Below are 15,630 nucleotides of genomic sequence, written 5' to 3' on the forward strand. Positions count from 1 at the left end.
CCAGCCTCCAAAATAAACAAGTTAATGTTAGACAGGGATGTAGTCTATAACAGGGAGGGGAGGGGTGTCTCCTACAGTCTGGCAGGGATTGACAACGAGGTAAACGTTACCAGTGGCTAATGCTTTATTGAGCTCAGTACAGTTTGCTGTGAGCCATCAGCAGGCTTTGAATTAGGGTCAATTTTCAGGCACATCCTTGTTCTCCTACCACTAATCTGGTACAGTTTACCAGCATGCACAAACCAAGGCAGGCTGCCAGTTTTTTTGCCCTGTATTTACTTTACAATATAATACGTAGATGGAGAGGGGCCTGCGCAGACTCAAATACCCACAGTAATGTAATCCAATTTGGCTGTAGCAAAAAGCATGTTACGCCAGCTACTACTGAGTGCGTAGAAGGCATGCAAGTACCTTGTCTCTCTCTCTCTCTCTCTCGAAGCACTTAATTTATTGTACTCTGCGAAGTTTACATCAAATTGAGGCAACGCATAGACTAATCATTTCGGTGGCCATTCTGGAAACCTTTTTTAAAAGAACATTGTTCAAGTTGTAGCCATTTAATTATGTTATCGTGACTATTAGTCTGTTTTTGCATCTTTTCACATCAATGTCTACTTTTTACTGTCTCTGTACAATACAGTGCTTCAAAGTAAAACTGTCCTGCATTTCCATGTTTAATCACAGACCAAGTACCAGAATCAAAAAGGCAGAGATTGCACTGGATTTCGCTCTGTTTTTTTATATGACATGCAGGACTGAAATGTGTTTCTGCTTGACAGGGAGCATATTGGAAACAAGAGATTAGAATTGCAGGCTACAGATTTCAGTTGTTTTGAATTTCTGTAATAATAGCTTGACTCCCAACAGAGGTAAATAGAAATGAAAAAATGTATGAAAAGATGTCTGATATAAATGCTACAGAGCAGGCAGGGCAGAGAGGTAAATTTACTTTTATTTATAAGTGGGAGAAAGTGGCCGGTGACAATAAAATAAACCGTGCATGAGTTAGGACTCCATAAGTGAAAGATCAATGCAATTGTATTTGCATGATGCAGCTTCATACTAAGCATTTATTTAATATTTATTTCTCTTCCCCAACAGATGGAAAGTGAAACGAAAAGGAGGAAATACTCAACTAGCAGCAATGACTCGGACACCACAGATAGTAAGTAGCCCAGCGATGGAATTATGTATTTTTCATATTTATAGCAATTCTACAACTCAAATTTGCCATAGCTATATTTAGGATTTGCATTGCAATTTCTAAATGCATTTTTTTTGACAATTTGGTAAATTGGCAATTACAACTTTTCAAAAAAGCACTTTCCTTGCATTATGATGTTCAAACCGTTTTTTGGAAGCTTGTAACAATACATTCACTACACTAAACTGTATTTAACCCTAATTTTATTATTAAGCTTAATTTTAGTGCACAATTATATTACTCATCATGATACTTTAAAGACAACCTAAATGTAACCATAATACCATTTCTAACTTCAGCTGTCTCCCTCATTCAAATGTGCCTTTTGCCAAATTTTAATAATTCAAATTTTTATTTATTTTATCCTAACATTTATCTTACATATGCAAATAATAATATTCAGATTATTTATCCTGAACTGTGACACTGAATTGTAACTTGACACTGTAAATCATTGTACTACATCAGTAGATTAAGTACACCATTTTAAGCCCTAACAACAGCCTGAACACCAACTCTAGCCAACACTAAAATGTGATGCTCAGCCCATAGAAATCGATACCGGATTCAGTTAACCGAGTTAAACTGAGAAGCGCAATCCTAACCTTAACCTAGTCGTGATTACTGGGGGCTCCAACCCTAACCCTAGCCTGGAGCCAAGTGTAACCTTAATTTGGTGCAATATTGAAGTACTTTTAAGTATATATTTACGTATACTTCTCAAAGTATAACCTTAGAAACAACTGATATGTAACCACTAGACCATTGCTAGGGATAATGATTAATTAGCGTAACATCTACATAATATTCAGATTCTTTATTCTGAACTGTAATAAGCTGCTTTAGCAAGATAATAGGGGGGTGGGTTGCATGGGGGTTGCCTCCATTGGAGACCAATTATTTTGCAGTGAGTCATGAGCGCTCAGACTAAATGCAGGAGATTACGCAGAGGTCAGATTTGTTTATCGACTGTCCTGCCTCCTAGGAAAGAAAACACACAAGCAGCAAATCATCTGTGGAAATACTGAAGTACGTTTTTACAAATGTCACTTGCACTGTTTTGTATTTTTATGTCCAGGCTTGTTATTCTTTTTCTTCCCTCTTCTGCATCTCTGACCCAATAGAGTCATCTTAATACACTGTCAGGGAGAAGAGCTTTTTGATTGCTCATTAATCCCTATCTGGGAACAGCAACTGCTCCTCCTGCAAATGTGATTTCAGGGTCACTAAAGCTTTCTGTAATTACGACGGTCTGCCTTTTACATGAGCAAATGCTGCCAGGGCCTTGCAGTGCATCTGTTCTATATGTTTACAGGTACGTCATAATGGTCATGTCACGCCTTCGCCCCAGTCTGTGTATTGCTGTACACTCGAATATTAGTTCATAGAAAATTCAGGCTCTACATTGTTAAAGATGGTTGACGGTGGAGTAACCAAACCATGTTGTGTTTTATAACATTTTGAATCAAAGGAAGGGCCACACATCCTGAGGTCATGATTTCCACTGGTACATTTAGTTTTTTTGTCTGAGCTGAAGAATCCATGTCTACATTTCATGCTAAAGGTTTACAGTTCCTAATCACGGACACATCTGAAAACACCCCCATCAACACCGAGTACAAAGTTAACATTTTTCTGCAAATATAAGCTACCTCACAGAACACACGTCAATACGCCACTGATATACCAGGCAGAATCTTGTGTCTTTTTTATATATGTTCTTTTTTAGAACAGGTTAGATATGCTGGGAGCCACACACAGTGTTAAATCAGTCACCTTTGTTATGCTGAAGTAATTATTCAGTATTATTAGAACCAGAAAGGTACCATTTTTGCTAATGGCCCTAAAGACAGTGGGTTTTAAATCAAAATATATAAATAAACTAAAAAAGAACAGCCCAAAGTAGTATTATCTGAAAGCTTTGATTAAATCCCCTCATACTTGTCAATTTCAGCTCAGAAATGTGACTGGATTTTCTGTGCTGCGGTTAATACCGTTACAGCTTCCCACAACCTTGGAAAGTGATTATCTAAAGTGACAGGCTATCTGCTTCCACAGAGCTTCAGAGCAAGACAGTTCCCCGAGTCATATCTAAATTAGTGATACAGACTAGAAACTGTTCAATGGCAAACAAGAAGCAGAGTCTAAAACTGGAGCCATGTTGCAGGGACTAATAATATGGGGGTAGGTGTATGCCTTGGGCAGGTTTCACAACAGTGGGGCATTTTCCTTAATTTGTGCCTTGTGGCATCATTAGTCAGGACTCACACAATTTTTTAAATCTCCTTCTACTTCACAGGTCAAGTGACATCTTGGTCAAGGGGCTCCAAGAACACCAGCACTAAGAGCACCTGGGTCCGACAGGAGCTGAAGAAGCCGTCAGAGGTCAGTGTCCAGCACTAATGTGCCTCAGAGAGTACAGGAGCTCCATTACAACCACTTTTCGTACCTTTTCAGAGTACAAAAGAAGTTAACAATGCTTATCCCTTTCTGTCTTTTGTACACTTACTTAGAAACCTTTATAAATAGCTACATAATGCAGATTTTAATTTGACACATTTTGGAAATCCATTCATGTCTCCTTTGATTGGTGACTCTCCTGCTGTGGCGTTGTTGTTGCTTGCTGTCTTTAGTAAATTTCCGAGTGACTGTTCACATCAGTGTGAAGCTGTGGGTGAAAGCATTGTGAGGAGGTGGGACAGCAGCTGGGGAGTGTGTCTGAACTCAGTACAGAAATACAGGGGCGTAGGCGCTCATCTGCTCATGTGCTTTGGTAGAGAGGAGATTTCTTGGGGGTGATAAATGAAACTGCACCTGTGACTCCCTGTCATTCTGTCTCTGATTCACCTGCTTGCTGATCCAGGCTGTGGTAACTTTTGGTCTTCCAGTAGGTTTTTCGACGCAGGTATTTATTCTCCCATTGTCTTCCTTATACACCCTAGTTTGAGATTGAAAATGACCATTGGCACCTAACTGAGACCACACTGCCCAGGTACAGCTGGAGACCACAGTTGTACATGGCTTTCTATACAAGTGTCCTGCCAGGCTTTTTCATTTTCCACATTGCTGCAGTACGTAGCTGCCAAACAGGGCAGGAACTCAGCTTGGACTGATAACGGCAGCGTTCAGCAGGCGTCCGGCGAGCCACAGGGGTTTCTGAAGCGTGGCCAGCCAAGGATGGCCCTGCCAGCTCCACCCTTTAGTGTCAGATTTCCTACATGTATAAATAATTTCTGAGTTCAATGAGATCAGGGGATTGAAGTGAGTCTGAACGTGATACTCTGGCCGTCTCGTCAACAGCTTCATTTTATTAAATACTGTAAACAAAAAAAACAAAACATGTGAGACAATGTATTACTTAGAAAGGGAACTTGGAAACATTGAGTCATCCGGCAGGGTCAAGCAAAGGTCAGCAAAGAGTCACGTGAAAGTTGCCCTGTTTACAGACAGTTTCGGAAACGGTGAAAAGAGCTAATTATGTTTCCTTGCAATAGATCCAGTGTTTCCCAGCTGCGGTTACGTTGTCTTGTTAATTTCGACATCATTGTCATTGGTTTTGCTTATTTCTTTATTTTCATTTAGGAGGTTCAAATTTACTAGATTACTTTTAAACGTTTTTGTTCCAATTCCAGTCCCATGTAATTCAGAAAGTTGTGACTTTTAATGGAACCCCTTATTAGCAAGCTTGAAAATAGAGGAGCATCTTAATGAAAACCATATTCTTGGAGATAGTCAACATGGGTTTAGATGAGGCAGATCATGTCTTAATTTATTAGAATTTTTTCAACATGCAACTGCAGCTGTAGATCACGTGAAAGCATATGATATGGTATACTAAGATTTTCAAAAAGCTTTTGGTAAGGTTCCACACCAAAGACTGATCCTCAAATTGGAAGCTGTAGGCATTCAGGGTAATGTAAGTAGATGGATTATGAACTGGTTGATGTATAGGAAGCAGAGGGTGTCGATTAGAGGAGTTGCTTCTAACTGGAGTGAGGTTGTTAGTGGAGTTCCACAGGGATCAGTACTAGGGCCTCACTTTCCTCACTTTCTCCATCCAAACAATAAGGGGAAGCAATAAAAAGACAAACAGAATGCTAGGGTATATTGTCAAAAGTATAGAATTGAGAACAAGGGCAGTGATGTTCAGACTGTACAATGCACTAGTTAGAGCTCATCTGGATACTGTGGACAGTTCTGGGCTCCACACTCCAAGAAAGATATCGCTGCTCTAGAGGCAGTTCAGAGGAGAACAACCAGACTTATTCCAGGTCTGAAGGGAAAGTCCTACTGAGAGAATGAGGGAACTGAACCTTTACACCCTGAAACAGAGGAGACTACGTGGGGATTTGATTCAAGTCTTCAAAATCATGAAAGGCATCGACCACATCAAACCAGAGGAGCTTTTCCAGATCAGCAGGGACACACGCACCCAGGGACACAAATGGAAATTGGGCTTCAAGGCATTCAAGACAGAAAACAGGAGACACTTCTTCACACAGAGAGGCGTCACAATCTGGAACAAACTCCCCAGCGATGTGGTTGAAAATGAAAATTTGGGAACATTTAAAGTCACACTGGATAGGATCCTTGGATGGACACCAAAAGAGCACGATGGGTGGAATGGCCACCTCCTGTTTGTAAACTTTCTTATGTTCTTATGTTATTTGTCTAACATATATTAATTATCTTGGAAGGCCCTGTTGAGGAGTGCTTCCTTGTCGTAGTGAGCATTATTAGACAAATTCCAGCATTGCTTGCGTTAATGAACAGGACCGTAGTTGCATTTCAGCAGCAGGAATCTTTTGTCATGCTTCTCAGAGTCGTGGTGTGGTCTCTTCCAGGTAAAGACAAAATACAACTAGGCTTTATTCAGGTTGGGCTGCAGTTTCCAGATTATTCTAGAAACTTCCCACAGGTGTAGTTAATATATTATGTGTTTACCCTTTGGATTTAACAGAAAAGATAGGCAAATCAGATTGTAGAGATAATAGCTAAGTTATGGAGCTGCCAACCAGCTTTTGTGCTGCGACTGTCTGGTTGGCTGGCAACAGTTCCCATGTAAGGCCTTTGCTCTGCTTGCTCCTGTTTGAATGGGAACAGATGCCATGTACCTTACAACTATATTGAAGCTAGATGCCACCAACTGTAAGAATCAATAGATCCAGATGCCAGCAGCTGTACACGCCCATAGACCTGGATGCAAACAGCTGTTGGAGCCCATTAAACTAGCTAAAACAGCTGTGCATATCTATGGAAACTAGACACAAACAGCTGTAAAATTTAAGAGTTGAATAGAGCAATCAAATTACTTGAGATGGACTTACAGGCAAGAAGGCCAGGTGAATACATCTATGAAATGTCCACTAGTACTCACCACATATCCATTCCTTCAGGTTTTTCAGCTTTAGAAATATCGTTTTCAGATCAGTGGCTCAAGAACATCCTTAATAATTTACCTGTTTTTGGAAAGTAATCCTGTCTGCTTGAATCCCAGGTAAAGGGAAGATCCACCAGTAAAACATTTATATTAAGAGCATAATTGTTGGAATCTTCTTAAATAAACCTTCAATGTGTGTAGGAGAACCTGGTAGTCAATAGGACCATTTCAATGCACTGTCCAACTGGTGTTCTTTGTCATCGAACGAAAGACAGACCTCTAACCTGTGTATATTACGTTCTAAACTATGTTCTCTTCTCAGTCATAGGGATACAAATTTCCCAGCCTGAGTTAAGTGTCTTAACACTCTAGTGTAGGGTACACAGGGTAAGGATGAAAGATTGATTTCAAGGTCCTCTTACAAGTTGTCCTATTTATGAAGGACTGGAAACCTTGTAATAATATAGACTTGTCATCTCAGAGTGACACTAGAAGCGATGTCTTGATTTACTATTATGTTTCTTTTCCTTGCCTTTTTTGTAATCTATTCTCATTTTTTCTTAAATCTACTGATTCTAAGATGGATAGAAGAAAGCAATTCCCTATTTTCTTTCAGATATAATGAAACACTGGGTAGCTAGGCCACCTGCGCACAATGTTCTTCCAGGACCACCAAATAAATAGTATACAGTGTGATGAAGAATATGTTTTTGCTGTTTACTAAAAGAAACAGATTATTGAAAGGGTACAGAGACCACCAAAGTTCTGTCCCTCTGCCTCTCTGTGGATGAATAAGAAAACACATGATGGCTGGATAAATATTCTGGTGATTTAAGTTCTTTCCATGAGAGTTGCTGCTCTTGTGTATTTATGCTCATGTTTACACAGCCACAATGCCACTCAATGAGTTGACAGTGTAGTAACTCAATACTACATGTTTCCTGGAGATTAGCATTGTTAGTATAGGAAACCCTGTCTTGCAAAGTTGATAAATAACCTCTTATTGTCTTTGAACATTTGTTTATGGTGTTTAGTTTTTGTTGACAAATGTCGAATTGTGTGTACTTACAAAACTTGTTTTTTTGAAATGTTCAGCTGTAACATGATTAATCTTTAATGAGCCATGCACTATCTACGACAATAAAGGTTCATGAATACCTATGAACTGCTCATGAATTTTTCATTAATCAAGTTCCACCATGTTCATAAATAATTCATGAGGTGAACACCGTCCATGTCATTGACATGCTCATTATGTTACATACAGTATACATAATGCACTAAAATATATATTCACTAAAGCTAGCTAAATCCTTCAGATACACACCCCTTTAGTGCACACTTCTGTGTAATCATTTCAAATGTGATTACTTTAAGTCATTATGAAAGCTTAATGACTTAATTTTCCAACTGTTAATGATCGGTCAATAATGGTTCATGTGTAGAAGAACTGCTCTTCAAAGGTGTTGCAATTCTCTTATTCAGTTTGGATATCTTGCTTTTTATATTCAAATAACATAAAACAAATGTATGTTATTGTAACGGCTTGCATCTTATTTTGTTTTATTATTTTGGTCACACTTTACAATAATGGGTACCAATTCTTAATGATTTAATGTGTGAATACCACAGGAACAAGACCTGAATATCTCAAGCACTTTCTGCTCAGTTCTGCTGTTAATCACATGTATAACAAGGGGTCAAGGGTACAGACTAGGTTTGTGGAAGTGCACGAAGCATTCATATGTTATCCTGTGAGATTCATAATCGTTAAGAATTTGTGTCCATTGCATGTTTTAAATTGACAATGCTGATAAAGGTGATGAGAGGCATGGGACATATAGTATGTAACATTTGCTTTGGGAAAATATTCTGATCTTAAAAGTAAAGTTTAAGTAAGACACTCAGAAGTCAGGAGATACTTGAAGCCAAACCCATGAATGGCCTCTTCCATTCAAAGGTGTAGGTGTAATATTGAAAGCATTTCTGGAACACACGGAATTGAGTGAACATAAAAATAATCTTTTCAGAAAAGGTTAATAAACTATAGAGTGTAAGACATGGAAATAAGGATGCAAAGATATGCACAAAATATGTAAATCTGTTCGTGGAAACCAGGGACTGTAAGAATAACTTTTGTATCTTTTTGGTCCTTGTGCATTTCAGTATGCTGCTGTAAACTTGATCCGGCTTTATAAGCTGTGACTCATACTTACTTTGATGTCCTAATAATAATTTGAGGTTAATGCTTATGAACAAAACTGATCGAGCTACTAGCATGGACAGTATAAGCTACACTGTCAGAGATCTACTTTCTGCTTCTGTGTCCTGGTTAGGATGTGTTAGAGTTGGCGTGTGAGAGCACTGGGAGGCTTTGCGGATTGTGCTGCTGCTCTGCTTGTCGGCTCCCCGAGAAGGCCGGCCAGTGGCGTGTCCTAATGGTCCCTCTGTGGATCTCCATCCTAGTTTCTGAACAACATCCAAGCGTCTGCTCGGTTCAATTCCTTGGGTTAAGATCTAGGCAAGCTTCCAAGAATCCAGGGCTTTACAAAACGACAGAGGAGGAAGAATGAGGATTACTCTCATTTCTATGGTTCAGATTCATGGAGGTCCCCCCCACCCCCCCAAAAAAAAAAGAAGGCGAGTGTAGAGAGAAGATGTAGACGAGAAGTGGTGTCGATTGCCCCCTTCCACCCTCTCGTGCCAGCAGTCCCAAAGCAAGCGCCTGCTTCTTAATGATAAGGTCATCAGTGTCCAGCGTCAGTCTGGCTGCTGCATTGTTACTAGCGTTAAAAACTTGAATTTCCCCGCAGCTGGCAGAGATGGCAGTGCTGGTAAAGGGGCGATGGCAGGCTCCACTGTGCAGAGGAAGTATTAGCAAGCTCTCTGTTGTTCCCTCTGGTTGTAGTGCTGTACAGGACGGCTGTGTTTGTGCCCTGGCTGTGAGTCATGCAGTTCAGGGAGCAGGGAGGCCGAGGCGAACTGGAAAGCTCTTACAGCTTTCATAGAACTGCAGCAGATCTTCAATAGCTCAATCATTAAATCCATAAGGATGCTATAATTAGACCTGCTCTGGCAGCAAACTTTTTTGACATCTGTCGTGATGGAGATCGTCGTAAACGTTTGAGGTGTTCATTCTCTTTCTTTTTGTCCTTTTACAGCTTTCTTTTGCTTCTGCCTCTCCATTAACCAATGAACTTAGCTTACATTTGCTGTGACGAGTTTAACTCGTAAATTAATTCCGGTTCCAGATATAACCACTGTATCCTGACATTATTGAGATTAAAATTGAATGAGAAACAAATTGATATTTAAAGGGAGCTATCCAGAGAGACTGTAAAGTGACTCACAGGGAAAACATTTTTTCAAATCATATATTTTTATTTGGTTGAAGATTTAGGGAGGCTTTGGATTTAGCAGTATGTCATGTAAAAGCCCTTACTTACCTTTAGATACAGGACTGTAATTAATAAGTACCTTTAATTAACTTACAAGGATGATAAAATAGAAATTAGTAAGCTGTCTAGGCTTTGAGTACCACTGGGATAAGGGTATTTTATTGGGTGAAAGCTCTTAATTTCAATGCAGTATGCCACCAGCCAAGCTTTTATAAAGTGAGCTGAGTGATATACGCTTTTTTCTTTTGCTAAATAACTTCTAGTGTTCAGGTTGGTGCTGGCTTTGTGCCACAAATACTCAGTTTTGTTACTATAATAGCACCGGCGAGCACAGGAGCATCGCCGGCCATGGTTGTGCGGAAGGCGAAGCTGTTTAATATTAGAGAGTAGACACTAAAACCAGGGACCTTGTAATTCTATTTCCCTGACATTAATTAGCTATGGTTCAGTTGTATAAACACTCTGCAGTTAAAAAAAAAAAGGAAAAGAATTACTGGCACAACAGCACAGTGCACCCATCCTGCAGCATAAACTGAGGCTTTCAGTAAACCTCAGCCAGGCTTTCAGATGGCTCACGACCGGGAGATCCCACAGACAGATTGGCCCTGGACGAATGATTATCTGCTGAATTGTGGGTCAAATGCGTCACAGCAGGACTGCATAAGATCCCCAGGGGAATGGAAAGAAGAGCCACCAGAACATTCTTGATACCAGTCCAAATATTTTAAAAAAGAATTCACTGCTGATTGTGTGTGGAATGGTTGCATTGTCTTGGCATTTCTTTAAATTATTATTATTATTGATGTTATTATGATTAAATTTAGTCACCTGGGGGTTTTTAAGAAAGTATTTTTTGGTAAAGTAACAGGATAGTGAGTCTGTATGAAGTTACATCTTTAAAGCCTCGGTCCAGAGGAATCTCATAAGGCAGCTTAAACAGAAATGATAAACTGTATAATGAAGCAGGGTGAACTCAATAATAGTATGTTGTGCAGTTGATGTCCTTGGATGGGGCTGTGGTGGGTTTTGGATTTCTAGTCAGGATAAGCTGGATAATATCCCAGCACTATGTTCAGTGGCACCATGGAGAACTTGAACTTGCCCTAGGGTGCTTTCTTATGGCCATTGTAATAAATTAAGGAAATTAAAAGTTTTTTTATATATAAATTTGGCTAAGCACTGGAATATAGGAGCATATGCTGGGCATGTAATCTCTGGAGAAAATATTGTGAGTTGAGATTTATTTGGCTACATTTCCTAAAAGGGAGTGACTACTATTTAAAACAAAACAAAAAACAAAAACATTGATTGTATTGTAAGGTGTATGAAACAAAGTAAAATTATGGAAAAGCTTGAAGAGGTATAGTTTACCATTATGTAGATTATGGAAAATGCCATCAAAGCAACATACATACAGTGAGGGAAAAAAGTATTTGATCCCCTGCTGATTTTGTATGTTTGCCCACTGACAAAGAAACGATCAGTCTATAATTTTAATGGTAGGTGTATTTTAACAGTGAGAGACAGAATAACAACAAAAAAATCCAGAAAAACGCATTTCAAAAAAGTTATAAATTGATTTGCATGTTAATGAGGGAAATAAGTATTTGACCCCTTTGACTTAGTACTTGGTGGCAAAACCCTTGTTGGCAATCACAGAGGTCAGACGTTTCTTGTAGTTGGCCACCAGGTTTGCACACATCTCAGGAGGGATTTTGTCCCACTCCTCTTTGCAGATCCTCTCCAAGTAATTCAGGTTTCGAGGCTGACGTTTGGCAACTTGAACCTTCAGCTCCCTCCACAGATTTTCTATGGGATTAAGGTCTGGAGACTGGCTAGGCCACTCCAGGACCTTAATGTGCTTCTTCTTGAGCCACTCCTTTGTTGCCTTGGCTGTGTGTTTTGGGTCATTGTCATGCTGGAATACCCATCCACGACCCATTTTCAATGCCCTGGCTGAGGGAAGGAGGTTCTCACCCAAGATTTGACGGTACATGGCCCCGTCCATCGTGCCTTTGATGCGGTGCAGTTGTCCTGTCCCCTTAGCAGAAAAACACCCCCAAAGCATAATATTTACACCTCCATGTTTGACGGTGGGGATGGTGTTCTTGGGGTCATTCCTCCTCCTCCAAACACGGCAAGTTGAGTTGATGCCAAAGAGCTCGATTTTGGTCTCATCTGACCACAACACTTTCACCCAGTTCTCCTCTGAATCATTCAGATGTTCACTGGCAAACTTCAGACGGGCCTGTACATGTGCTTTCTTGAGCAGGGGGACCTTGCGGGCGCTGCAGGATTTCAGTCCTTCACGGCATAGTGTGTTACCAATTGTTTTCTTGGTGACTATGGTCCCAGCTGCCTTAACAAGATCATTAACAAGATCCTCCCGTGTAGTTCTGGGCTGATTCCTCACCGTTCTCATGATCATTGAAACTCCACGAGGTGAGATCTTGCATGGAGCCCCAGACCGAAGGAGACTGACAGTTATTTTGTGTTTTTTCCATTTGCGAATAATCGCACCAACTGTTGTCACCTTCTTACCAAGCTGCTTGGCGATGGTCTTGTAGGCCATTCCAGCCTTGTGTAGGTCTACAATCTTGTCCCTGACATCCTTGGACAGCTCTTTGGTCTTGGCCATTGTGGAGAGTTTGGAATCTGATTGATTGATTGCTTCTGTGGACAGGTGTCTTTTATACAGGTAACGAGCTGAGATCAGGAGCACTCCCTTTAAGAGAGTGCTCCTAATCTCAGCTCGTTACCTGTATAAAAGACACCTGGGAGCCAGAAATCTTGCTGATTGATAGGGGATCAAATACTTATTTCACTCATTAACATGCAAATCAATTTTAACTTTTTTGAAATGCGTTTTTCTGGATTTTGTTGTTGTTATTCAGTCTCTCACTGTTAAAATACACCTACCATTAAAATTATAGACTGATCATTTCTTTGTCATTGGGAAACGTACAAAATCAGCAGGGGATCAAATGCTTTTTTCCATCACTGTAGATGGTAAAACCAAGAGAAAACTGCAAAATTACGGGGCAAATTTACTGTGTTTTTTTGTGATACAATGGTTCCTAATTGTTTGGGTCGCAGGCTGGCTGTGTGATACCTCAATCCTCACTGTGGCTGAGATCAGCTTTAACACAACCTAAAACTCCAAGAGAGTTACCACAGAGGACCAGCTGGCCTCAGGAATGGGAGTACGGTGACCAGCCCTGTTCTCTGTTCCTGCAGGTTTTCCGGACGGATTTTATAACCGCCATGAAGCTTCCAGATTCCCACCAGCTGAGCACGGACGACTTCTACATCCTGTCTGATCCTTGGCGGCAAGAATGGGAGAAGGGAGTCCAGGTACCAGCCAACGTGGAGGCCATCCCAGAGCCTGTGGTCAGGTATAGACCTCTCTGAACCTTCACGTATATACAACATCTTTCCGGACGTGTAGCATCACACTTCATAGCAGGGCGTTGTACTGAAGTGCGGTCATCTCCTGATCATGTGGTTTACGAATTATTCTTCATCTGCACAACATTTAAACAATGGCCTCCGCAAAAAAGAAAAGGAAGTAGAATCCAGGAGATGCTGAGATGAGAATTGCTCAGGAAAAGCCATGTTTCACAGTTGAATTTGGCCGTGAAGTCTTTTAAAATGTTAAAATTAGTCCGCAAACAGCTGCTCTCTAAGGGCCCATTGCACAGGAAGTGAGAGTGTACTGCACCACTTATTACACAGCACATTGCAGAAACTTATCACCTTTCATCTCGGAAATCATACATTAAACCATAAGGTATCGACACATCAAACCCATAAACAAAAGATGGCTGGAGCTGTGAAGCCAAGCACCTTGGATTGCATTTGAAAGCTTACTGTACACTCAACAGGACACATGTTGTGAACTAAACACAAATATATATACATGTGTGTTTATATATAATATATGATTTGGCTCAGTTGCAAATGCACTCACAAGGTCCAGAGTACAGTGGTTAGAGATGTGGGATTTGGAATTCACGATACCATATCATGGTAAGACAATTATGTCCTTGACTGTGTGGCTGTGCATTGCTTGTAAAGACATCTAGGAATAGGATCTTTGTGAGGCTTTCTACTTGATTGCTTGGTCCAGATTGTGTGTTATCCCCCGTATGCTGTACTTCACTACCCACTAATACTTGTGCACACGGTCTCCTCATTTTCACCGTATTGTGGAGAAAGACAGTAATCCTTCTTGATTTGAGGTTTGTTCAGTTAAAGTTGCATTTGGTTTTTTGGTGTGTGTGTTTTTAAGAAGTAACCTCACAGCAATGTAGTCTGGCTCAGCAGAGAAGACAAGCTACGTTTAGGGCCAAGTGGAAGTAATTAGCTATTGCATAAGTGTCCCATTCAGCAGACAGAAAATGACGAATTGGCAGGACTTCTTATGCCTAAGTCCTGCTGAATGCTGGGAAATTAAAATAAAGAAATAAAGAAATCAATGCGTACATAAAATGATTTTGACAGACAAACAAACAAAACGAATTTTGACACAGCTTAATTTTCCCACTTCCAAAAACTGGAAACAGTACCTTTGAAGAAGCATCCGGGCCAAGAATGGATCAGTTTAAAGCATATAAAAGGCTTAAGTCTGTCAGAGAAGTAGCTCACAGATCACAGGCAGCGACTGCTACAAGGAGATAAAGGCATAATATAGGAGTGCTTGGAATCTCCCTCGTTCGGAAATGTAGGTGTAATATCAGAGTATTCAGCAATCATAAACCTTACAGCAACAGCTTTCCTAGGGGTTGTGAAGTCTTGAGCTGTGCCTGTGTTCTCCTTCCAGACTTGTTGTACAACGTGGCCATATTACAGGTGCAGCTACTGAGATATTCTCCAAGGTTTGAACAGAGGGGTGGACAGGTTGAGTATTTTCAGGAAGGGCTTGGCTTCTCGTTCCTGTGCCAGGTCTGGAGGTCTGATCTGTCTTCTGTAGCATTCACCAGTCTACAGAAAGATGCAGAACTGAGAGCAGGCTGGAAAGAGATGCTATTGCTGATTAAGAGCCTAAATAAACTGGTTCCCTAGAAGCTAGGGAATAACAGTCATTACCATTGGGTTTTCCTCTGCAGAACTACACATTGACCAGATTCATTTATTGCCAAAATACCACTTTAGCAGCTGCTTTCCTGTAACACTTTGAACTAGATAGATGCTCTCTAGACAGGTGAGATCCCCTCTGGCTGTATATTTCTTGTAGCTTGCTGTTTCATTACCTTTTCATTGTGCACTCCCTACCTGTTTGATTCTTAATACAGGTATTTAAATCACAGTCATTTTCTAGATAGGTTAAGAATAATTGCCTCATTTAGATGTTTTAATTATCTTGCATCAGAAGATTCCCTCTGTCCCTTCAGTTCAGTATGAGACATACCAAATAAGGTGTAAAGGTATGTCGAGAGCTGTTTTTTATTTTGCATCTCTGGAACTCTGTGATGTAACCTGCCAATGAAATGCCCTCCCTGTTTAGACTGGAGCTTTCTCCCAAGCACTGTATATCCTCAACAAGAGTTTGTGCTACTGTACCTGTGCTGGAAGGGAAAGGTGTCTCATCCATTGAAAACGTTCAGTAGAGATGCATTGGGGTGTGCTGCAGCTGACAGGCAATGAAA

At 40.4% G+C, this 15,630-nt stretch overlaps 1 protein-coding gene across 1 annotated transcript in view; it reads left to right on the top strand.

Moving 5' to 3' along the window:
- The window catches only part of jade2 (jade family PHD finger 2), a 55,766-nt gene that overhangs the window by 6,890 nt on the left and 33,246 nt on the right, over window positions 1–15,630 (top strand). Inside the window, exons 2-4 of the mRNA XM_066716916.1 lie at window positions 1,102–1,165; window positions 3,504–3,589; window positions 13,220–13,377. Coding sequence (XP_066573013.1) covers window positions 1,102–1,165; window positions 3,504–3,589; window positions 13,220–13,377 — 308 coding nt within the window. The remainder of the gene's footprint in view (window positions 1–1,101; window positions 1,166–3,503; window positions 3,590–13,219; window positions 13,378–15,630) is intronic.

Source organism: Amia ocellicauda, chromosome 11, assembly GCF_036373705.1.
Source record: "Amia ocellicauda isolate fAmiCal2 chromosome 11, fAmiCal2.hap1, whole genome shotgun sequence".
NCBI classification, from domain to species: Eukaryota; Metazoa; Chordata; class Actinopteri; order Amiiformes; family Amiidae; genus Amia; species Amia ocellicauda.